We start from the raw sequence: 22,877 nt of genomic DNA, 5'->3' as shown, positions 1-22,877 counted from the left end.
GGGACGGAAGGAAAATAACAGAACGCGGGTACCTGCAAAGTTGCGAAAAAGAACTCACCGATGGGAATTAGTGCAGGCAAGAGGATAGCCGACGCCGAGGACACGTGACGGGCGCAGCGGAGCTCTGGTTGATGGGGACAGGGCGGGATGGAGGGAGGAAGGCAGAGGAGAGGATGGAACGGAATGGAAGAAAGAGCGACGGATGGATGCAAAACTGAAGGAAAAGCGCCTGGAACTGAAGGAAAGGTCTGTCGCGCCAGGGAGCAGGCTTAAGGGGCGGTGTTTCACGCGCCTGATGATGACGAAAGCGGGTATGTGGGCTGCAAAAACAAGGGTCTGCCGTCTCATGCAGCGAATATATGCGGCGGGAGGCGCTGCTGTGGCGGATGCTGCTGCTGTAGAAAATAGGCCGCCACCGCGAGTATGCAAAGACGGTCGCAGTAACAGCACACACCGCTGCATAGAGCAACCTGCCGTGTCCCCACCGGGCGCCAACTGCTCCCGCTGTTAGGCCTCCCTCGCTCCGCTAAATATTAGGGAGCAGCAATTTCCGCCCTGACCAAAAAGTCCGGCCCTCCTCTGACTAGATCACGTGACCGCCCGGCCACAAAACAAACAAACATCGACGCGGTCATTCGCCCGCCCAACGGCCGGCCAACAGCAACTGAAAGATAGAGCAAGAAGCCCACCATGACCAACAGTAAATAGGAAATGGTATAGTAACACCATACACAGTGCATCATAGTCATGGATAATCGACAAATCAGTGACAGTAGTCATCGTCCTCTTTTGCTACCACCCCCAGAGCTCAGTATACGACAAGTCTAACAACGAACAACAGTCCAAGTATCGTCCATCAATAATCCGGCGTTTCGCAGTCTCATCCATATATGTTTACCGCATTATCTCACCGCTCAAAATAGCTTGACCTTCTCCACGGAAAGCTAATCTTGCTCAACAGCTTGGAACCCCTCGCCTCGTGTCTTTTGCGCCTAAGTGACCAGATTGGGAAGTCTTCCGACTCATCGTCTTCGTCAAACACGTTAACGTCTTCTATGTGGACAACGCGCTGCGAACCTGAATGTCCTAGGGCAATGTAGTTGGACGAGGGCCGGCTTGGGGACGCTGCGTGCAATGGTGTCGCGGCGGGTTCTTGATTGCCGAGTGGGGCCTCGTTCCTCCTTGGTTCGAGCTGTCGTTCAGGCTGGTGGAAGCTAGGGAAGATGGTCTGAGTATCACCATGGCTAGAGGATAGTCCCGGCACATTACTGGGCTCTGCCGTTCGTCGTCTCCAGGAGTCTATCCTCTTTTCATTCGCTTCTGCAATAGGCGGCGGCCACTGGGCGAACCCCGGATTCATTGATCTCGTCCGTCTAGGTGGAATCAACTGGTCTGCCAGGTAATCGGCTTGATACTTGGTAGATGGGAACATTGTAGAAAAGGGACGGATGAGTCGGTTGACGGGTCGATCCTCACGACGGTCTTTGAGAGGACTGAATGTGGGTGGTTTGGCAGCTTGTCGAAGTACAGCTTCACTTTCCACTTTTCCGACTTTGATTTCCTCTAGGATCGTCTGCAACTCGGTCCGCAACTCTTTCAATGCCGGGATATCGTCCTTAGCGCACATCCTGATAAAGTGCTGCTGCTGGTACTCTACTGAAACGCACGACGATATCAGTGCAACCTCTATTTGAGAGTATCACATACTTACAGCCATCAATCCTTTTCTTCAACTTTTCGATATCTCGGTGCCTACGATACCTTTCGCGCACGAGAATCATGCACCTCTCTTGCCATATCCCTTCATCTTCTCCAAGGCCGACAAACCGACTGCATGTACTTGGACTCATAGGGTCATTCTCGATGCTAAGAGTCGACCGATCATTGAGTTGCAGGTGTGGCTGAGACTTGGTCAACCTAAGCTGTGGTGGAATGCTAATGGCCAATCTGGGTCCTTGCTGTTGACATGGTCTAAGATGGGCAGAGGCCATTATGATGGCGTAATGTCTGTCGAGTTTGGCAAGTTTTGCTTAGCAGTTAGAGTTGCAGGCCTTTGGGAGCGAATCTATAAAAGGGGGTACAAGGTATGGACGAGAAGAAGAAGTGTGTGAAATTTATCACAGCTTGCGACGACTATTTGAAGAAGAGCCTAAGGACGTTACGCAAAACACCGATAACTCACACAAAATCGTGGCATTCCTTTGACTAGTTGCACGCAAGTAATGGCGAGTGGCTAGTGCCATTCTGTAAATCAACAATGCGTTACCATTTAAAGTAGTCAAAAGTTAATTATTTATCGAACCAGAGAGTGCTGGCTCAGCTCTCAGGATGCGTTTACATCTGTTGAGGAACAAGAATTTCTGTTAAACGACGAAGGACATCCACACATATGCAGTAAACATGCAGAGCTTTTGAAAACCAAAATTCATATCAATGCAATGTCGTAATCAATTTCGGTCATCCAAACGAATTGCTTCTCCTATAAACATCATCAGCAAAGGATGTAGCATGTCATGTTATATCGATCAACTCACCGGAATCAATAATTTTATACTTTTGCCCTCTCCATACGACTTCAGAGCTTGTCATCGCCAAAATCCATATAGGCAATGCGAGACACTCTCTTGCTGCCCAAGCCATCAAGAACGTGACCTTGTTTTCTGGAGGTCCTATGCCCTTGATGTTCGTCTCAAGCGCCCGTTTGGTTGAGAGATCCACAGAGATCCAAGCTGCCATGTGTAGTAAGAATAAAGGAAGGATATTGCCTCCCAATAACCGAGAGATTGCCCAAGCACCATATAGTCCAGAGATGATTGACTCCGTCAATGGTTCAAGTAAAGTGGCCGCCAAGGTCATCTTCTTTCGGACTCGGATCCAGCGGATCCGACGGTTGACATATTCTCTCACAGAGAGCGACCCGATAAAGTCCAGGACAACATCCGAAGTCATTGAATGTTTGAGTTTGAGCTCGTGCCAAAGGGAGAGACCGATCATGTTGTCCTCTGCGAGGAAAGGACCGAATCCGGCGAGTCCGCTCGGTGGATCGGGGAGAGAGCGCAGAGATGGTGAGGGAGTCGTTAGGTGAGAGATGTTATCGCGTGAATACATGCAGGATTTCCCGACGACGCAAGAGTCGATGGATGTTGCGTTCTAATACACAAAAGTCAGATCGAGCTCAGACATGGGAGATATTCAGTCACTCACGATAGCAAGGTACATTTTCGCGTGCGTGGTGTTAAGGTAAGCTTGTTCAATCAGGCTTCCCCATGTCTTCTGATAGCAAACCGCTATGGGCACTTGATGTACTAGACCCACTTCCCCAGCTACCGGCGGCTTCCTTACATCGTCCGAGATCGACAGAAGAGGAGATGATTCTGGGTCGTAAGGTGATGCGGTACTGCTTGTATTGGAGAAGAAGGCTTCGACAGAGCGACCGAGGGTACCGGGGAGGACAGAACATGTCGAGTCAAGAATCCATAACATATCATATTTGGCTTCTTGGAAGGGAGTCATCAGGTTGTTGACTTTGGGATTCACCCCAACCTTGCGTGAATCTATGATATGGTTAGAATACTCATCGAGTGATCAAGAGAATATTCACCTATGATTACTTTGGCTTCCACCTCTGGATATTTCTCCATGACCATATTTACGACTGGAAGCGCCTCATCTTTTTCGTTTTGAACGGCAAATATCACTTCGAACTTGGGATACTCGAGTTTCATCACGCTTTCAAGAGTGTTGTATAAATTCTGATCGAGTCCACACAGAGGCCGTATGATGGTGACACCAGGAGCAGACGATACTGGCAGCTTGGAAAGACGTGAGGGAATATTTGGGTGAGCGTACCGTATGCGCCTGAATGATAAATTAGACGAGTACAATTCCGCAACAGAAACTTACGCGGTTCGCCAGCCAAGCAGACATATAGACCATACAACCGTCCATAACACTAAAAAGACGATGCCCGCAAGCAAGGACAATGTGCCGGCTATGAGCGACGTAAGTGGGATGTTTTCATTCAGTATCCTGATATACCCACAATCACTCATTATTGCCTACTGGCGCACCCTTTAGGTTTACGCCGCCTATAGATGGTGAATTTATGAAGGGAATGAGTATTGCGGAACAATGGGCAGATGTGCTTACGGTAGTTTTGGCAAGTGATTTCCTATTTGGCGAAAACAAATAATCCGTCGGAAGCGGATAATGAAGGATGATGTCGGCGATAATCAAATGCTGAATCTTCAAATAATTAAGTTATATGCCGAGGACTAATTATAACCACGCACTTGGACTCGCCCCTCGCCCCATCGCGGAATTAGCCTGGTTGATAGGAGGGATTTTTCATCGCGTGCTCTCATCGATCGCTCCCGTAAATCAGATAGCCGCCTTTTTAGCTTATTGGTCCCGGCCTTCCATTTTCTATGTCCCTTTCATTCTCCATTGAAGGTCGATTGCGCTGCTGACCCTATCAAGATCTGCATATTTGAACGGTCCTGTTGAGCATGCAGCCATGATTGTGTGACTGTTACACTCCCGTGACAGTCACGAACGACGTTATGCAGGGATTGCAATCTCCTCCGGCATTTGGGACCGGACTAGCGACCGACGGACTCTCATGCACCCCACCTTGTTGTCCCGGTCCAACCAAACCAACCGACTCCACTTCAAACGTCCGCGATTTACCTTCCGACTCTTGCAAATTGACAAAAACATCCTTCGGCTTGCCTCTTCCGTCCTTCTCCAAAGCTTGGTCAGCCTTCACATCAACTCGGTCCGACAGTTCAGTCTCCTCCGTCCACGAGTAAGCGGCATCTTTACTTTGAGAGGAATGAGTAAGCCTGAGCAGAAGGAAAGAGAAGAATGGTATGAAGAGACGTTCGTAGTTCCATAGCTCATCAGAAAATCAATACTACTGTTGTTCTCCTTTATCACTGCCTTGCCTCCGAGCATTCCTTCCTTTTAAAGTAGCCGCTGCAGTCAGCCATCATCAGTCCAGCTTTTGCTCCTTCAGGCCCTAGCCATTCCTTCCTCTAAGTCCAGCTTCTGTTTCGTTAGCCTGGCCATTTCTCCATCCGGCTCTGCTACACGGGATGCCTTTGCTTTCTTTTGAGTTTCTACATCATCCGAGATGAGCGGCGGGCAGCTACGCTGACGGACATGACGCCCGTGACATATACGCATCAGTCCTACTGCTGTCTTAATTAGCTTACAATGCTAAATAAAAAAACAAAATGGCAACAGTAAATCGTTCGAATGCACGCATGAGACCACCTAGATATTAGTTAGTTTCATCATGCTGCGCGCCGACTATAATTTATCCATAGTGATCATGATCCAAGTGCTTGGAAGACCACCGATATTGTCAGAGAGAATTTCGAAAAATAGAGCAGCGGCACTTGAGGAGTTACTGGGTCTCCGTCAGTTATCCGAGCTGATAAGACTAAACATGTAGTATTTGCATGGTATATGCGATTTTCGCCCTACAACAAATGCGCTTTAGACAGCAGTTGTGCACGCTTCATCTATGTATCACCTTCAAGAGGAATCTTATTCTGGATCATCTTGCAAGCAATCTCAAACAAGTAGTCCAAGCACTCTGCTTGAGTCTTGGCTTGCTCCCAGGTGTTACCTATGGGTCACATCAGTCATCAAGGCAGACTGAATATCTGTCAATGCAACTTACCCCAGACATAGACACCATGCCGTCTGACCAAAATGGCCGGTGCGTCTGGGTACCTGGCCATTGCCTGATAGATCTCCGTCAATGTGATTCAATCATTCAACGCATGATGTTCACTCACAGCAGCCATGCCCTCGGTCAGATCTTCTTCAAACGCCGTGTTGTCAATTATAGGTACTTCGAGGGTTTCGAAGAACTTCAATGTCTTTCCAACACCGCCCAAACGGACACCCTTAATCATCTCTTGGTGAGAAATTCGGAAGCTAGGAGCATCGCGAGGAAGAAGGAGGGTCAGAAGTACTGTAGAAAGTCAGCATATAAGGCATTGTTACTACAGTTGGGGGGAACTTACCGGCATGCTGAGAATGAGTATGGATACAGGCACCAGCCTCTCGCATGGTGAAGGCGTTCCAAAAGAGCGGGGTGCATTGAGACTCGTTGAGACCTTTTTTGCTCGGTATTCTGATGAAGTCTCGTTTTGATCCAGGCTTAGGTACGGAAGACTGGGCAAAAGGGAGAACGAAGATGTGCTCGGGCTTGATTCGTTCTTTCTGGACTCCAGAAGGGGCGAGGTACACAACATCGCTAACATCATGAGTGAGCTTCAGCAGCTTTTACATGTGAATGAAATCGGCTCACTCCTTGCGGATACTGATGCCTGTCTAACGCGTCAGCTAAGCCGGCCTGTTACTTCAGTTTAAAGCTCTCACCTCCACCTGTGCCAGTAACCCATCCAAGCTCTACATATATGTTAGTCATGAAATTCCTTCAGCTTCTTATTGCAGAAACTGGCGCACTGTAGAACTCTCGGCATAAGTCACAGATCAAGTTGGCGGGCTGTTCTTCGTCAGCCTTTTTGGCATCACTACTGAAACGAGGAGGGTCACCCACATGCTCCGGGTCATGGCTGTGGACAAGGGCCTCGGCCTCTTCGGGGGTATAGGTCTTGGCCATTTTTGTGCAAAGTGGACGATGAACTTGAGGGAACGAGGAAAAAGAAGATGTCTAAAAAAACTTTGTGGTTATGTCCGTAGCCAGGTGGAGGTGGTTCATAACTCGTGTTAGTCGTTCCTCGTCGGTCGTTTCCGTCCGACGACGAACGTTGTGATGCTTGGCCATCATATCGAATCAAATTCTGTTAAATCGACCTTCATTACCCATTCAACCATCGTAATCGACACGCATTCAATCCGGTAATCCCAATGTATCATCTTGTAAAAGGTCTTCATGACTATCTAACAAGAAAAGATGAATACTCAGTAGTCATCATTGGCCTGGACAATGTACGTCCTGACTTTCTCAGGACAGCCTTGGTATGCTGACGGGGATGGACTATCAACAGGCAGGAAAAACAGTAAGCATTACTTGTAGTTAATGAGATAGGCAGTCTTATAACGAGTTTTAGACGTTGCTTGAGAGGATCAAGACGATGTATAATCCTACGCCGGGTATGGCGCCAGACAAGATTGGTCCGACCATTGGGCAAAACAGTAAGTGTGGGCATGTTTTAGGTACATGACTCATAGACCCAGTTGGAAAGATCTCCCTCCCCTCAACAACGCTTCTTTTCTATGATCTAGGAGGACAGCGAGATATCAGAACCATCTGGGAGAAGTATTACGACGAATGTCATGCAGTTGTCTTCGTGCTGGATGCGACAGACCAAGCGAGACTGTCAGAGACTTGGGAGGTGTTTGGTAAGCTTTTGAAATGCGAAATATTGACTATGGGCTAAGACTTTTGCAGATGAGGTTCTGAATTCCCCTAGATTACTGAACCTGCCTCTGCTTTTACTTGCCAACAAGCAAGATAGTCCGTCATGTTTATCTGTGGCTGAGATCCGAGAATCATTTGATGCCTGGCAGAGAGCGAGGACGAACCGTAACCAAGATGGCAACAAAGATGATCTCAAGGAGCCCGGGAAAGGGAAGGCGCCTCTGAAAGAAGCCGATGAGCCGCGCGAGACGGATGCTTCTCGGACAGAAGGCCAGGGTTGGGACGATGGAGGGGCAAAGGAGGAGAGAATGGCAAGTCTTGATGTCATGGGCGTTTCCGCTCTAGAAGGGTGCGAGATTTCCAGTCGTTTGAGATGTATTACTCCGCTCATCATTTTTTGACGCCAAAATAGCACCGGTGTGAGCGATGCCATCAATTGGCTGTACATTCGCGTTCAAAATGCGCGCAAGATGTGAGTGCATCCAGGAAAGGCCTTAATAACGGCTATGTAGTGAGCCTCGAGAATGAGAGGGTGAATACATTTTCATGTTTTTGTACTACTACCACAGCCTTCATATAGTGGCACCTACTGTACTACCTCGAAAGCCTACACATAGTAACTCAGCATTTAACGGGACCACGTTCTTCAACGTCTAACGTAGGAACGGACAGGTGTAAATAGAAAGCATCCTGTCGGATTATATGATATAAATCACTTCCCACCATCACAGGAGATTCGCATCGTCATTAGCGAATCTGGTCAGTGCCTCAACCAGCAATCTGCGTTATACTTGTCTAAATTTGGGCCCACTTCCTGAGTATCCATTGGAAACATCTAACTCGGGTCTACTTGAGTCCCCATTGGAAACATCTAAATTTGACTCCAATTCTGACAGCTGCTCATCCTCCACGCTTACTGACTTCACTATCACAAACTCTCAGGTCACTTACCGAATCAATGACATCCAATTACGCACGACTAGACTTTGCGTATATCATTGTCACGCTAGTCATTGTCAAATTGGGAAGACTTGGAACGATTGCTCTGTAGGGAACTGTCTGTTTGCTGCTTACCTCATGTGACATCGCCTGATAACAATCAATTAACGGTAAATGCCCTTTAGCTTGGTCCTCCAGGCACCGCTATTGCTTTCTAGGACCCCGTCAATATGGAAACCAAGCATGTTTTTCTTGTCACTCGCACGGACTGCAGAGACACCGACATCAATGTCGGCTTGTTGCTGCATTGATAAAGACCATTACCTATGCGCCACTCCCGCCCATGGCGCTGCGAAGCCTCGTGCTTTTGGAAGCCGACCAGGAACGGCTGTATGCCTTCCTTATCGAGCCTGTGCCCCATTCATCTTGGTGTGTGAATAATGTGCATAATCATTAGGTCTTCGCTGTTCTTCGCAACCTTTATGCGTTCATCAGTGCACTTCTCGGCACACTCGAGGATCGTAGTTGGCGATGTGTAATCGGATCATGGGGTTTAGCTGGTCAATCAACAAACTCATATTTCCACGTTCCGTGGCTTCCGGCGCCACTTGCCAGCCTTCTTATTATCTGGGTTCATTATCTGTGTTGCGATGAACGTGCAGCGGTACTCAGTCTCCATGATTGGCCAGCGTACGGTTTTCAAGGTATTGGATCTGACAAACGTCGTTGTTGATGATGATGCAACGTGCTTTCGTATGTTCAGTACATTGTCAACAAAGAGCATGCACAAAGCAACAGCACGGTAAGAAAATGTATTGCGAATGGCAGCAATTTACTCTTGGGCGATACTTTATTATCAAAGATCCAAGAATATCAGTAGATGGCCGACATAAGACTGGCTAACTGATTTCATCTCATCCGTGAAAGAGTATCAGTAGATGATTGAATGACAGAATATGATTGGCTACTGATGAGTAAGTTCATCTCTTTACGTACGGCCTTTACGTACTATACGTACTGTCAAGAACGCGTGTTATCTGTCGGCTTTTGTCTCCCCCTCCCCGGAGCATTCCCATACTAATAAAGTGTGGACCCACAAAGGCTTCTAGCGCCACCACTAGCCGGCCGCATGGGTCTTTATTAGTGTGCATTCTTGCGCGTCATATGCGGCACGTTGCTTTGGGCTTTCCCGGTGTTCGGATATAGCTCAAAGCACATCGGAAAAGTGCCGTCAGGAACCGAAAACCACCGACGCCAGGGACTGTCGATCTTCTTTTTTTCATGGGGTTAGCCTTGGATCCTTTTGGCTAGCCGGCGGCTGCTGGTGGCTGACGCAGGTGACGATCGGTGGGACCATTTGTAACGCGCTGGAGGGGCCGGCTGTCAGATCAATTGAACTCTCTTCTCAGTGTTCCGAGCCACGCAGAGCCCGCGATACGAAGATACCGATACTTTTATGCAACGGCCACAATTTACAATTTATAGTTTTCACATGTAGCAAGCCATCGTATAGGCTGCAGACGGCATCAATCAATTAACACATAAAAGGAACATATACATACTACCAACAGGACTCGCTCTATTCCATTGCCCATTCCATCGCAAACGTCTTGCTAGTCCCGTCTGGCGAGGTCTCTTGACGACACCCCACCCCCCGTCTAGTCCGGCAAGGATCAGAGATGCCCCGGTATCCTCTCATCAACGCGATCGGAAGCATAGTCATCTCTGCCATCACTCTCACCTCAGCGTTGTACCTTTTGGTGTTACTGCATCGACAAGGAAAGGGCAAGCTTCGTGTGAGATTGCTGGTAGGAATGGTCGTCAGCGACCTTCTTTTGGGGTGAGTGAACGCGCTAGGCAGCGACATTTTCCGCCCTTTATTTCATCATGAAATGGATAAGCTGACAGTTTTGTGTCACCAGCGTCGTTATATTACCACCGGATGCCATGTATCTGGCCGGCAGAAAGCTGGTTACAGGATCAGCAGGTTGTGTGAGCTTTTTTTTTTATACTGCACGGGACGCGCGGGTGCTGATGCGCTTTTCGACTCTTGTAGAATGCACAAGGTTTTATCCTTATCGCGATTCTCTTCACTCAGCACCTGTGGACATTGGCTATAGTCATTTCCACGTTCCTTCTTTTAGTGAGTTGTTTCGTTAAAAGCTGCCGTTTTTGTAGGGCGTTGTATCGAAAGACTAACGACGAAAAACGCGCTATAGCGGCATCCACTTTCGCGTGTCACATTTCTGCTAGAACGGTATTCTTGGGTCATCACGCCAGTTATCTGGGGCGTTTCCATATTACATGCTGGCCGTAAGTGATGCCCACGTATCCGACTTCAAAATGCGGAACAACCGCTTAATTCATGCTTTTTTCTAGTATGGTACCACTACATAGGGTACACGAACACGGGAAACTTGTGTTATTACGGGACGCGCTCAGCAAGGGTCGGTTTGGACCGCGATATATGTCAATTCATCCCACGAGCTTTTGTTTTCCTCGTCACCATCATTCTCTATTCACGTCTTTTCACCTTTCTTCGCCGCCCAGATACTATCCAACTTTCCTTTCATTCTACTCCCAAAACGTCAATCATCGACGTTCGGTCGGCTCAACCTGCTCGTCTGCCTATTGCAAAATTGAGCAAGAAGTTGGGCATCACGCTTTCCGCCGCCTGCCCCCAAAGCCCCAAAAAAGAAGTGAATCCTGAAGCACCATGGGAAGCTATGGAGTTTATCCAAGTTGGGAACGTGGATCTTTTAGCACCCGACGCGACTGTGACATGTGTCAATGACTGTGCTGCTGCAAGGCCCCCACCAGCATCTCACTTTAGAGCATTAGCCTTGGAGTCGGGCTCTTCTTCCACCAACACATTGTCAGCTATCGCGCCACCTTGCAAAACGGAAGATGCGTCGGGTACTGTTCAATTATCATACGATGGCAGTGCTCTCATCTCATCATCTCCCAAGATAGGCTCGTCAGGCGTTGACGTTGGCGTTGGCGTTGAAGCATCGCAGACGTCAATGACAATAGCTTCCGCCGGCTGTACAACGGGTTTTCCTGCATTAGTGGAATCAGAAAAAAAGGTGGTGGGCGTTAAAGAAGAAGGCGAAGAGCCGCCGGAGGAGCAGAGGCAGACTTTGAAGGAGTTTTTCGCAGAGCATCAGATGTCGGCAGCTGAACTTGGGGCTGTTGGTAAAAATGGTGGTGGCTGTCAGCAGAGATCGGCGACGAGTTATTTCAATCGGCAGGCAAGTCTGTTAATGTTGTATTTCCCCTTTGCTGTGAGTTTTTTTTTTGGTTTTTTGGATTTTTGGATTTTTTTTTTTTTTCGCGTTCCGTTGCGTATCCCTGGGGGCGTGACTCGTAAAGTATTGATGGAAGGGCCTGATGCTGATATATGTGGTGGGTTTCCGCAGTATATGGCTGTATTTTCTGTCTCTCTAGTAAGATTGGTATACGACATGGCGTATTCTGGTAGCAGCAACCCGGTACTTGGCATAATATCCCACTGGATGGTGTTGTCGGCCGGCGTAATCGATGGATTAGTCTATGTAAGTCTTTTTTTATTTAATTTAATTTTTTATTGGACAGCCAAATTAAAACTGATGATGTACCTAGGGCATTGCAGAGTTTATGGTTAAAAGAAAAGTTAGAAGAAAGATGCCTGAGCATTTGTAACATCAGAGAAAGAAAAAACCGGCGCGTTCTTTTCTCGCGACGCGAAATGACTCACAATAGATAAAATACATCATAACATACCATCCCAAGGGAGTGATGGTCTTATTTCTTGCATGTAACATTTTCTTGTAAATATTCTTGATTAGCGATAAATGTCAAGAAATGCATTGTTCTTATCATTCAAGCTAGCGTTTGGCGCATATGGTTGATGATGTCTAAACAAAAATGGCTTGAATTTAAAAGTCACGAGTTGCAAAAGTTCTGATGGATATATGAAATACATGGTAAACAAGCCCCTCCAAAAAGTACCTAGAACTCGTCGTACCGGAAACCCTTGCGCATTCTAGAGACGTTAGCATTCGAAATAAGTTATGATTGGGGATGGGGGGTTGAATTATTACATACTTGTATTCTGCGGATCGTCTCGTTAGTTGGGATGCTAGAGTGAAATATGTAAAGGGGAAAATTGACGACTTACTGTAAGGTACACCGGCCCGTAACCGCTCCTCTGCACTTTTGGGTCGTGCACCGCCCACCCAGCCAGGTTGCTCGAGCGCCGCTTGTTTGAGACCCCCAAGTTCCTCCAGATGCCCGGCTTTCACGATCCGTTGCGGAGCAGCTCCGGGGTCGACTCTTTTCGGTACACGGACAGGAGGAGGGTCGACTTCATCTCCCGGTTTGAAATCGTTTTCGTCTCCGTCTCCATCTCCGCGGCTTTGTGGATTTTCATTTTCATCCAAAGGTCCTTGCCCGGGAGCGTGTTCGTGGTGGTCGAGCGGATCGGCCGCGACGTGGTCCTTGGTCAAGTCGGCGGTGGGCGGGAGACCTTCAAACCTTCGTTCACGAGCATCTTCTTCATCTTCAATCTCCGCATGGTCTGTAGATTTTACAGTGTGTGGTTAGTATATGTATATATATAGGATGGGTGTTTTAGAAGCATGAGGGAAAGGGGATTTACGCTGAAAATGTTCGATATCTACAAGTTGTCAGTGTTGAGCTCGGACCGGGGGATAACATGGAGGTGAGAGCGCACGGACCTTCTGGATGGGTATATGACTCGTCTGTTTGAGTCTCGGGCGTGGAATGGTACAGCTATAGTGGTGGTGAGTAAGAAATGTGGTAATGAGAAAGAACAGATAGGATGAGCAAGCGATGGCCTACTTCTTCATGGTGGAGGAAACTACAATCAGGACATCAACGAACCGCCACGATAGCGAGGAAAAACTTACTATTCTGATTCTTCATCGTAATGATCTGCAGCGCCAAAGTCAGCCGGTTACGAGACGCTGCGCAAATGCTGATACTTGCGACCTAAATCCTTATACCCCTCAAAGCTCGGAAGCCCCTCGGTGCCGCCAGCGAGAAACTCTTCTAGAGAAATCCTCCCTGCCGCACTGTCAGTCCTCCTTTTCCTAGCCCCGCTGTATGCAGAACACGCACCATCTTGGTTTTTATCCAGCGCCTCGAGCACTTTGCTAACGATATTCTGTGCTCTCGCGTCCACCTGTGCTCCCTTGCGCATCTTGTCCTTGAGGGAGTGGTGGTGCAGTCCGTAGACGGCCTGGATTTCGAGCTCGTCCCAGTAGCCGTTCATGTCGAGGTCATGGAGCTTGAAGAAGGATTCGAGGTCAAAGGAATCTATGTGGTGTTCTGTGTGCATCTGTGGGTGGGCGTGAGCGGTGAGCGGGTGAGCGGGGACGTACATGGCGTTCGGCGTAGGAGAGGGCGTTGTCTGCCTGGTCTGAGAGGTCGAAGGAGTGGTCCCCGTGGGCGAGTGCCCCGAGGGCGGCGAAGAGGACGGCGAGGGGGGGCAGGCGGGCCATGGCGGACGGATGATGGGAGTGGAGAAGCCTGCAGGTGGAGAAGGACTAAACTTGGCCGGCGTCGCGAGGGGCCGGGCGGGGGCCGCCGAAGCCTGACAGACGCGTGGAAACCACGTGGCAAGAGCGGCTGGAGACTGGAGAGACACGTGGGACTGCGTGGAGGATGCCGCCAAAGCTGAGAGACGCGTGGAAGCCACGTGGCCTCAGGCCCACTCTGTCACACACTTGAAGTGGATTCCTCTTTGTCTCCTCCGCAGACATGCGAGCATGACCCTCGACAGCCTCGACGACGGCACAAAGTAAGCACCACACACTCCGCGCCAGCTCACACCCAGACTCGAGGCAGCATACACCCACGCTCTCCACTCCGCCCTTGCCTTCTTCAAGGCCCTCCACTCCTCCACCCCCTCCCCCGCCTGGAAGCCCGTCGCCCTCCCACAGCCCGCCCAGAAACACGCCAGACACACAGCAGGCCTCGCGAAGCTTGCCGCGGCAGATGTCGCCGTCCACAGGCGGAGCGCAAAGCACGGCGACGTCTACCGTGCGACAGTAGACGTCGACTGTGGAAGCGACATAAGTGTGGACACCTTTAGAGGATGCCTCGCTACACCGGAAACGAGGCCGCTATGTGAGTTTTCCCGCTTTTTGCATCACAAACTTATCAGACTTTCCGAAGGGGACCGTATGGTCGAAGAGGCTGTCACGCTGGACCTGCTGGATGCCCACACGAGGGTGACCAAGACGAACTACAGACTCGGGTGGCCGTCAAGGTCAGTTTACACCAGCTTGTTTCTCCACAGGCCCGACACACGCTGATATCGCAACAGTCCCCGCGACACAGTGACAATATCCAAGACGCTCGTCGATTCCCATACCATCATAGACATCTCCACCTCTCTCCCTCGGTCTCGCCACGAGCCATCCTACCTTCGGCCGTCTCCACCCTATGTCCGTGCCCACGTTTCCCTTCTTGCGTGGTGCATCCAGCTCCCCTCATCTTCATCTGCCGACAACATACCGGACGGCAAAGCCCGTATATCCTGCTTCTGGAGCTGGAATCCGAAAGGAACTTGGGCCGTCGGCGGAGGCGTTCCACAACATCTTCCCTCCTTGATTGTAGGACTGGTCGACTATATCCGAGACAAGAGTGATCGTGTTCCCGTGCTTCTGGGCTATGGTCCAGACATCTCCATAGGCTCAGTATCGTACGACACGTCCCGCGTCACTCTTGGTGTCCATTACGCAATCGTCAACAATGGGGCAGAAAACGCAGAGACAGAAAGTCTCAGACGGCAAGTAGAGTTTGGTCTGTCTTCAACGCAGAGCTGGGACATACAGATCACCGTGAAAACACAGTCAGGCAAGGATACGCCCTCGACATTCTGGACTTCGTTTGTCGGTCAAGCTCCAACCGTTGACCCGAACGCTCGCGCACCCAAGAGACTCATCCTCCGGTTCGCCCATTCACCGTTGGAGCCCGGCGAAGAGCTTGTGCGTGTAAACATGTCGATTGAACAAACCACGGGATCGACAGCAGGAGTGCGCATCAATGGTATCCCCATCACTATTGAGCGTATGCAACCCACAGACGAAACAGGCCAAGGGCCCAAAAGACCGTTATTAGAGGACACTGCCAGCATGACGGGCGTCTCCCTGAGGACGATCAGTACCACGGTCGACAAGCAAGAGGAACGGAATGATGAGAGGGAAGAAGTAGTTCAAAAGGGAATATCGAGCTTGGTGAAACGGAACTATATCTGTGAGTGAAATCAAAAATCAATAATAATACTAATCTGACACTTTCAAAAGATTTTACATCCTTGTTACAAGAACCCGAACCCAAATGGAAGCCGGTACTAGACTCTAGGGGAGTCGCGATTCATCAACTTGATTCCATAGATAAAACGCTCGTCGTCTACCGCGCGGAAGCTGTCTTTGTCGGTGTAGGGATATGGGATCTCTTTGCGGTGATTGCTACTCCAGGAGCGCGACCGGTATGGGATAAGACTCACGAGGAAGCGTCTTTGGTAGAGGACGTCAATGAACTGACGGATATATGGCATATGCAGTCGAAAGCTGCCTGGCCTGTATCGTAAGTACTCGTTTTTGGGGGGGGAAGGGTAGTATATGTGCTCACGGGGTTTTTGGGCTGTAGCGCGCGTGACTCTGTCATGCTCCGAACAACTTACAAATCTCCTTCTTCCGTCCATCTGTTTGGATTCTCGATCGACGACACCACCCTTTTCCCTTGCATCCCTCCATCTACCGATCCCACAGTCATCCGTACCCAGATCGATCTCCAGGGATGGTCAATCGAATCCCTATCACCCAATACCACGCAGGTCACCCTTCTGGAGCAGTCGGACCCTAGGGGATGGTCAGGTAAGGGAAGTATACCGCAAGTCATGCTCGGAACATTGGCAGGTATAGGAGAATTTGCCATCAAGCATGGTGGCCCTCCCGTGTGTACCCGGCTGGGTGGAGCTAAATCCCTTGCTTCGCGATACGATGTGGAGTCGGAGACGTTTAGGTTTGAATACCAGCCTGCGAAAGCGAGGCGTTCTGCATCATCCAGTATCGCCACGTCATTCCCGTCCTCTCCGCCTTTGCTGATGAACCTCAAGGGCGGCGGTGGTGGTGAATCCGGTAGCGATGAGAGTTCTTTACGATCGGTCAGCACGGAGGGGTCAAAGGAAACTGTAGAGTGTGAGATTCGATGCGATGCTGATCAATGGTCTTCCTCATTTGCCATTGTGATCGATCCGCCCCAACAATCCATCTCCGCTCTCAAAAGACACAGACTCTCGCCTAATGGAGGGGGTTTATGGTTGACTATAGAGCATGACCCCGCTTTGCTCAAGAGTAACGGGAAAGTGGTCATCACCGTCAGAAGAGGCGCGCCAACTTCCAGTTCAAAAACATACGTCACAGTCAACGGGAGCAAGATTAAAGTGGACGTTGAAGATTTACCAGAGGCCAAGGTGCAACTGCTCAAAAAGCAAAAACGAGCTCGACCGACGAGAGCACCGCTGGACCAGCCTCCAGGTCTGACTGTACGTAAAAAATCCAGTATGGACATGACCACCGCGTCCGCGACTTTCTCCTCCCAGATATCGTCAGCGGTATCACCGGGTCTTGGATCAGCTTCTTCGACGTTTACAAAAGTGGCCATGCCGTTTTCAAAATGGTACAACTTTGCGACAGAGACGACACGTTCGGCGCTTGTACCCATCCCCACGGCATCGCCTTTACCCCAAGTCGGGCTGTCGCCAGTGGAAGCGGCTGTCAATGCGCTGAGACAGTTGACGAGGATGCATGCGGATCGTGATGGAGAATCTACCACCCCCGAAGGATGGTTACCTGTCTCTGATCGAGATGGTCTCAAGATTGAGAAAAAGGTGGTACCCCACGTGTCCGAGACGTTCCCCGTCTTCCGAGCTGGTCGGATTATCGAGGGATTCACCGCCGAGGAAGTGAGTTCAGCAGCGTCGAGTTTAAAAGCGAACGAGCGGTTTGAAAAACCTGTGGTGTTGGAAGAGTATGGGCACGGCATCAAGACTGCACACGTGGTGGCGCATACCACGTTTCCCTTCCGGGGAAGAAGTCTACTGGTAGCAAGCATCGTAGCGAGAATGGCAGATCCTCCTCCCGCGTCACCATCCATCCACGGTCCTCAAACTCCATTGTCCACCATCTTCCATGCACGCACCTCCAATTTCGATGCATCGATAACGAACCTTGACCCGTCAAAGTACAATCCTACAAGTCTTCCGCCAGGTAACATTATCCTTGAAGGCTGGATATTCGAAACCATCGATCCATACTCGCATGAGCAGTATGCCATCCCTTCCACTCGATGTATGTACATCGCCAGCGTTGATTATTCTTGCAGCATGCCTCTGTCGGTGAATAACATGCTCAATTCGTCGCTTCCTCGGAGTCTACTTGCTATCGAGGGCCTTCTGAAGAATGAAGGCCCACCTTCTAGAGCAAGGGACCCGGATATGGCGGTACTGGCACCCGAGGAGAAGGACAGAGTCGTTGGCAAAAAGATTATTTGGGGCTTGAGGACTGTCGACGAGGCAAGGCTAGGAGTTCAAGAGATCAATGACGATTCCGAATACTCTCTCACTGTGACCATCCACCCTTCAGCCGCTGCGACCCCATCTTTCTCTAGAAGCGAGACTCTCAGTCCGACCCTGAAGCATAACGACTCTCGCACGAGCGTCAATAGCAGATCCACAGTCATTGACTTGGGCGAGGAGATCAGGAAGGGGAAAAAGGATTTGGTGGTTATGGAGGTTGAAGTTGGGAGTCGCGCGGTGACAAACAGGTGTATAATCGAGCTCACTGCGGTATCTTTACCTGTCGCTCTGCATTCCTCACTCTCGCTGGGCTCTCCAGCTGGGACGTTGATCGATAGTACTCCAGCGGTTTTGGAGGGTGCCCGTGATGCAGCAAGCATCGGTACCTTACCCTTGACTCTTCCTTCATTAACTACTGATTTACCTTTTAAACCCACCATCATTTCTCTTGCACCTTCGGTCCTCCAGACAGCTTCCCTTGATCCTTCTTCTCCTGCTCGCCACTTGCTACGAGTCACTCTGCCGACGTCTGGTTATGACACTCCTATCAATGATCCACTCACCGGTCCTGGGACTCCATTGCCCAGACCTCGTTGGCTGTTGGATTTGATCAATGACGGAGCAGTGGTTCAGCTAAAGTTGAAAACCTCTTCTGAAACGGAAAGCTTGCAGACGGGGGCTGGGGCTGGGACTGAAGGCGAAGGAAAGGACAAGAATGATCTTGAGAGAGCAAGCTATATCTATCAGGGGGAAGAGATTGCGGTTCAGGATGAAAAGCGCGGCAAGCATCAAGGCTTACGGGACGCGACGAGACAGAATCTACCCCAAATTGTCAGTTTGCCCTTGGCCACAGGAAATGAGATCGATGGTGGTGGAGGAATGAAGGGCGTGAGGGGGTTGAACAAGCCGTTAGGAGTTCGACAGGAATTTTTAAAGGAAGGAGTGAAGGTGGCAAGTGTGGAGGAAAAGAAGGAAGAGGGAGGAGATGGAGCCGAGGGTGGAAAAACTGTCGAGATTCAGGTGAATAGCTTACTTTTTATCCACATACGGAGGGGATGGCTTGTTTTAAATAAAAAAAATACTAACATTTTGACGTAGCCGGTCTTATCACCTGTACCTCGACCGGCTCTTGTCGAGCAGCCGCGATACACCTATAATTTCTGGCGATACTCTCGTCTCCCACGTTTCAGCACCTCCACGCCAAGTACCGCCCCGGGTAGTCCTGTCAAACCCCAATCATCACCGCCGCTTGCCTCTGCTGTAGCAACGCAGCCAGACGGAGCGCCAGTTCTCCAGACTGGATCATCAGGGAATGGTCCACTTTCAGCTGTCAAGGTGGCAGAAACCGCCCAGGCAAGGGAGCTGACGGGAATCTTGCGCCCTGTAACTTCGTTGCCTGGGTTAATCATTGCCTGTATCGTTTGTTTCCTCGTTGGTTCGTTCTTGCGTTCCCTTCTTAGCGACGCAGATTACGTGATTTACCAGCCATCGTCCCTGTCGGGAACACTGCCGGATATTCAAGGTGCAGGACCTTGGCGAGAGCTTAGAAGATTGGCAGAATGGAAGATTGGATGGGATAGGGATTTGGTTATTGCGATTGCGAGGAGGAGAGGCTGATGATCTCGAGGGGCAATTGCCCGTTCGCGCCCCACCCCACCCTCCCCTGCCAACGATAATAATAATGTAAAACGGCACTCTTTTTTTTTTTTTTGGTTTCATTACGTGTGTGCCCACATCCACCTGTTTGTACAACTATGCATCGTAATCTATAAGTGTCGTGTTACAGAGATTATCATCCAACCAGAAAATTACTCTGCAATCGCCTGTTCAACCGGTGCGCCTTCATTATCCTCCCTGATGACAATTTCCTGTGCCAGTTTCGACTTTGGCGTCTTCCCCTTCTTCTTCGCAGGAGCGCTTCCCATCTTCTTCTTCCCACCTGCAGGGGGTGTACTCGTCGGACCCGCAATCTCGCTTCCATTCTCACTCTCATCATCGCCCGGAGGACCAGGACTGGCATTCATACTCATATCAAACGAGTCTGCCCTACTCACGTTCGGGCGGTCGTCATTGACGGTGGTGATATCTGCTGCGTTTGCAGCGTTGGGAGGGGCGGGGGTGGAGGATGCAGATGCAGATGCAGTGGGGTCAGCACCGGTCTGAGGTGCAGGGGTGGATGTTGCGTTGGTGCCTTTGGCTGCTTTCGGTTGCCGTTGTGGCGTCTGCGCGTCTTTTTCTTCTTGAAGTGCTCGTTCGAGTTCAGATGTTGGGCCTGCATATGGTCAAATTAGTAAACGTGTGGTCAATCGACAGCGGAAGATAAAATGAGGAAACAGACCTCTTGCCCAAGATTTATACTTCATCACACCCCCGCCAACACCTACAATCCCCTTTTCCTGAAACGTCCAGCTCCTAACTTTTTCTTTTCTCGGAAAGGGCCCGGAATCGCCTCCGTTGATGGGTGCGAAAAAGGAAGTGACTTTTGGGAATGTGCCGAGATGGATTTTGGGAGGGACGATGGGGTGGGAGAAAACGGGGAAGCCGAGGGTGGTGGGGTCGGCCGGGATGAAGGGCGGGGACGGGGGGCAGGAAGCTGAAGGGAGTGGAACGGGAGCCGGAGTTATAGTCATACTTTGGGTGTCGGGGGCGAGGCGTGGGGAGGGAAGGCCTTTTGCGACATTTTCGTTTAGTAAAATGCAACTTTTGGCGTGCGTTTTGAAGAGGAGAAAACTCACCGAGAGGATCCGGCGAGGTTTCACGGCTGATGGCTGAAAACGCAGGCGTACTTGCCGGGGTGCCCTCATTCTCAAGCTTGACCCCTGGTGCTCCTGGTGCGGCCCTATACCAACAGGATAATGGTGTCAGCTCTTGAATATTTTCCTTTGCACGATGGCAGACCGAGGGGATTGGGGAGGGAGAAACAGAGGGGGGATGATGTATAGACCCACTTTTTCATGCCCTTCTTCCAATTCCTTCCAGGCCCGGGGGGTGCATCAGATGCCTTCTTCTTATGATGGCTCCGCTTCGCTTTCGGTGCACTTTGATTTTCCTTTTTCAGAGTAGACGGATCACCGTTGTCGTTGGTGCTGGTGTTGTCATCAACAGACTCATCGAGGAGACCACCAATCGCTTCTTCAGCGGGCGACATGCCTAGGCTTTTCGTCGACGAGCCCGAGGCGGCAGAGGCGACAGAGACAGATGGGATGGGAAGGTCTCCCGGTGAGAGTGCGCTGGGGAGGTCACCAGGTGAGAGTGCGCTCCGCTCGCGTTCACGCTCACGTTCGGGAGGTCCGCTGTGCGAAGCACCAGCTGCAGAGGGCTGTAGCCAGTCATAACTTTTCTTGCCCTGATTCGCCGCAGAGCCCGCAGAAGCCGATGAGGACGAGGAAGGCTGTTGTAGATGGGCATGTTGAGGTCCAAGAGTAAGTTTTATGCTCTGTTTTCCCTTTGACGCTGCGGATGAATTGGTAGGTGTGGAAGAGAGCTTTTTCCTTTTAGGTGGTGGAGATGTAGAAAGTCTGTCTTCTGCCAGTTGTTCTTCTTCTCCTTCCTCTTCCTCTTCAGACGAAGAGTAGTTGGCGCGGTCGGCCATCGAGTGTTTGAGTTTGAGGGTGACGGGCGGCTGGGCGGCAGGCTGGGTGCCGGGGGACATGGGTGGACTGGAGTGGCCTGCGGATTCTGTCATGGCGGCCGAGGGTGGGTGGTGGCTGCTGAGTGGGAGTGAATGTATGGACAAATGAATGAATGAGTCTATGGCAGTATAAAGAGTAGATGGAAACAGAGATGATGCGGAACGCGGAACAGACGTCGACGGCGGCGTGGATGATGGCGTCGGAGACAGCGGGAGCGACGACGGGATACATGCGCCAGGTATCTACGAATTCGCTACATGCATATGCATCTACCATACTATGCTACAGCTCACCATCGCCCGGGACCACCGCCAAAGCCACCGGGGCCGCCGCCGCCGCCGCCAAACATCCCGCCGCCGCCGTGGTGCCCGCCGTGCCCGCCATGGTGCCCACCGCCCATGAAGGGAGGGGGACCCATGTTGTGGCTGTAGCCTCCTCCCCCGCCGAACATGCCGCCGCCCGATGAGTTGTGGCGCTGCACGTCAACGTCGCATTCGTCAGCTCCGACTCCAGCGTCAATCACACCGCCCGACTTACCCCGCCGACGACGTTGGAGATCAGCTTTCCGGCGAGCAACGCAGCGCCGCCCGCGACCATCCCCGTCCCGAACCCAAACTTGCTACCGCCAGATTGCTGCTGCTGCTGTTGCGGGTACTGCTGCGGGTACTGCTGCTGGTTGTAGCCATATTGCTGCGGAGACGTACATGAGCTCTGCGCACCCGTCCATGGATCGTAGACACATACGTTGTTGTTGTTCGTCTTGCCCATCAGGCCGCTCACCATGCTGCCCAATCCCCGCTCGCCAGCCTCGGGAGTCTGCCCGCCAGCACCCTGGATCTCGCCTGGCTGGTTGTAGCTCCCGGTCGCAGGATCGGCCACGCTTCCCGAGTTCAGGAACTTTGCAGCCTCTCCCTGGTTGTCGCCCCCTGTCTGCCCAGCCTCGTGGATGGCCTGTGCCTGCTCCGGATGGACTTGTCCCTCTGCAAGGCCGGGGTGGGTCCAGGAAGTGGTGGGCGGGTTTGTGGTCGGGTTGACGTAAAAGTATGTCTGGTAGCTGGGATCGAACTGTCTGATCCTTGGGGAGTGAGCTGCGCTGTTGGAGGACAACTTACCATGGAGGGGGGAGATCCCGCTGGTCGCCTTGGGGAGCTGGAGATGCCATTGTGGAGTGGACGAGTAGTAATGACGGAAGAGAAAAGCGAGGGCTGATTATGTATTAATTATATTGCATACGGGCAAATGCGCAGTCGCCATGTTCCGCTCGCCAGGGATCATGCTGCTCGTCACCGCTGCAGGATCCTTCATCGCAGCAGCC

General features: G+C 50.9%; 10 protein-coding genes across 12 annotated transcripts in view; 3 read left to right on the top strand and 7 right to left on the bottom strand.

The window, feature by feature from the left end:
- The window catches only part of CNH02270 (chitin synthase 4, putative), a 5,236-nt gene extending 4,938 nt beyond the window's left edge, over positions 1–298 (bottom strand). Inside the window, exon 1 of the mRNA XM_572399.2 lies at positions 59–298. The gene's annotated coding sequence lies outside the window, so the exon portion shown is untranslated. The remainder of the gene's footprint in view (positions 1–58) is intronic.
- A 430-nt stretch (positions 299–728) lies between these two features.
- Positions 729–2,101, bottom strand: CNH02275 (hypothetical protein). The gene is made up of 2 exons (XM_024658685.1): positions 1,712–2,101; positions 729–1,656 (listed from the first exon to the last, which is right to left on the bottom strand). Exons 1-2 carry the CDS (start codon positions 1,989–1,991, stop codon positions 908–910), a joined length of 1,029 nt encoding a protein of 342 aa, XP_024514601.1. The 5' UTR covers positions 1,992–2,101; the 3' UTR covers positions 729–907.
- A 136-nt stretch (positions 2,102–2,237) lies between these two features.
- On the bottom strand, positions 2,238–4,215 carry CNH02280 (conserved hypothetical protein). Of its 2 annotated transcripts, XM_024657695.1 has the most exons (7): positions 4,150–4,215; positions 4,043–4,088; positions 3,904–3,991; positions 3,602–3,858; positions 3,205–3,554; positions 2,535–3,150; positions 2,238–2,479 (listed from the first exon to the last, which is right to left on the bottom strand). In XM_024657695.1, the coding sequence occupies exons 2-7, from the start codon at positions 4,050–4,052 to the stop codon at positions 2,448–2,450; spliced, it is 1,353 nt and encodes a 450-aa protein (XP_024513367.1). In that variant the 5' UTR covers positions 4,053–4,088; positions 4,150–4,215; the 3' UTR covers positions 2,238–2,447. The 2 variants fall into 2 exon arrangements, with proteins under 2 accessions (XP_024513367.1, XP_572400.1); XM_572400.1 differs by lacking the exon at positions 4,150–4,215 and having other exon boundaries at positions 4,043–4,114.
- Positions 4,216–5,437: 1,222 nt separating this feature from the next.
- CNH02290 (cytoplasm protein, putative) lies at positions 5,438–6,687 on the bottom strand. The gene is made up of 8 exons (XM_572402.2): positions 6,578–6,687; positions 6,484–6,523; positions 6,397–6,426; positions 6,326–6,344; positions 6,039–6,271; positions 5,808–5,986; positions 5,690–5,753; positions 5,438–5,635 (listed from the first exon to the last, which is right to left on the bottom strand). The coding sequence occupies exons 1-8, from the start codon at positions 6,638–6,640 to the stop codon at positions 5,529–5,531; spliced, it is 735 nt and encodes a 244-aa protein (XP_572402.1). The 5' UTR covers positions 6,641–6,687; the 3' UTR covers positions 5,438–5,528.
- Positions 6,688–6,796: 109 nt separating this feature from the next.
- CNH02300 (arf-related protein (arp), putative) lies at positions 6,797–8,125 on the top strand. Its single transcript, XM_024657696.1, has 7 exons — positions 6,797–6,969; positions 7,029–7,040; positions 7,092–7,176; positions 7,219–7,383; positions 7,433–7,751; positions 7,815–7,874; positions 7,915–8,125. Exons 1-7 carry the CDS (start codon positions 6,889–6,891, stop codon positions 7,928–7,930), a joined length of 738 nt encoding a protein of 245 aa, XP_024513368.1. The 5' UTR covers positions 6,797–6,888; the 3' UTR covers positions 7,931–8,125.
- A 1,708-nt stretch (positions 8,126–9,833) lies between these two features.
- On the top strand, positions 9,834–12,185 carry CNH02310 (expressed protein). 2 transcript variants are annotated; one of them, XM_572405.2, is made up of 7 exons: positions 9,834–10,181; positions 10,264–10,333; positions 10,398–10,484; positions 10,561–10,654; positions 10,721–11,625; positions 11,761–11,895; positions 11,963–12,185. In XM_572405.2, the coding sequence occupies exons 1-7, from the start codon at positions 10,021–10,023 to the stop codon at positions 12,020–12,022; spliced, it is 1,512 nt and encodes a 503-aa protein (XP_572405.1). In that variant the 5' UTR covers positions 9,834–10,020; the 3' UTR covers positions 12,023–12,185. The 2 variants fall into 2 exon arrangements, with proteins under 2 accessions (XP_572405.1, XP_572406.1); XM_572406.2 differs by having other exon boundaries at positions 10,721–11,895.
- Positions 12,186–12,193: 8 nt separating this feature from the next.
- On the bottom strand, positions 12,194–13,852 carry CNH02320 (protein secretion-related protein, putative). Its single transcript, XM_572407.2, has 7 exons — positions 13,726–13,852; positions 13,463–13,682; positions 13,252–13,276; positions 13,056–13,114; positions 12,501–12,899; positions 12,428–12,434; positions 12,194–12,365 (listed from the first exon to the last, which is right to left on the bottom strand). The coding sequence occupies exons 1-7, from the start codon at positions 13,843–13,845 to the stop codon at positions 12,332–12,334; spliced, it is 864 nt and encodes a 287-aa protein (XP_572407.1). The 5' UTR covers positions 13,846–13,852; the 3' UTR covers positions 12,194–12,331.
- A 251-nt stretch (positions 13,853–14,103) lies between these two features.
- On the top strand, positions 14,104–19,617 carry CNH02330 (hypothetical protein). The gene is made up of 7 exons (XM_024657697.1): positions 14,104–14,144; positions 14,181–14,473; positions 14,522–14,615; positions 14,673–15,604; positions 15,655–15,937; positions 16,001–18,950; positions 19,029–19,617. Exons 1-7 carry the CDS (start codon positions 14,113–14,115, stop codon positions 19,545–19,547), a joined length of 5,103 nt encoding a protein of 1,700 aa, XP_024513369.1. The 5' UTR covers positions 14,104–14,112; the 3' UTR covers positions 19,548–19,617.
- Positions 19,618–19,670: 53 nt separating this feature from the next.
- CNH02335 (hypothetical protein) lies at positions 19,671–21,734 on the bottom strand. The gene is made up of 4 exons (XM_572409.2): positions 20,879–21,734; positions 20,666–20,769; positions 20,269–20,598; positions 19,671–20,202 (listed from the first exon to the last, which is right to left on the bottom strand). Exons 1-4 carry the CDS (start codon positions 21,613–21,615, stop codon positions 19,739–19,741), a joined length of 1,635 nt encoding a protein of 544 aa, XP_572409.2. The 5' UTR covers positions 21,616–21,734; the 3' UTR covers positions 19,671–19,738.
- A 47-nt stretch (positions 21,735–21,781) lies between these two features.
- On the bottom strand, positions 21,782–22,759 carry CNH02340 (hypothetical protein). Its single transcript, XM_024657698.1, has 4 exons — positions 22,675–22,759; positions 22,307–22,637; positions 22,100–22,252; positions 21,782–22,037 (listed from the first exon to the last, which is right to left on the bottom strand). The coding sequence occupies exons 1-4, from the start codon at positions 22,722–22,724 to the stop codon at positions 21,852–21,854; spliced, it is 720 nt and encodes a 239-aa protein (XP_024513370.1). The 5' UTR covers positions 22,725–22,759; the 3' UTR covers positions 21,782–21,851.
- Positions 22,760–22,877: the final 118 nt, after the last annotated feature.

This window comes from Cryptococcus neoformans, assembly GCF_000091045.1.
Source record: "Cryptococcus neoformans var. neoformans JEC21 chromosome 8 sequence".
Classification (NCBI taxonomy): domain Eukaryota; kingdom Fungi; phylum Basidiomycota; class Tremellomycetes; order Tremellales; family Cryptococcaceae; genus Cryptococcus; species Cryptococcus deneoformans.
The sequence above is the reverse complement of the archived record's forward strand: the minus strand, read 5'-3'. Positions and strand labels throughout refer to the sequence as shown.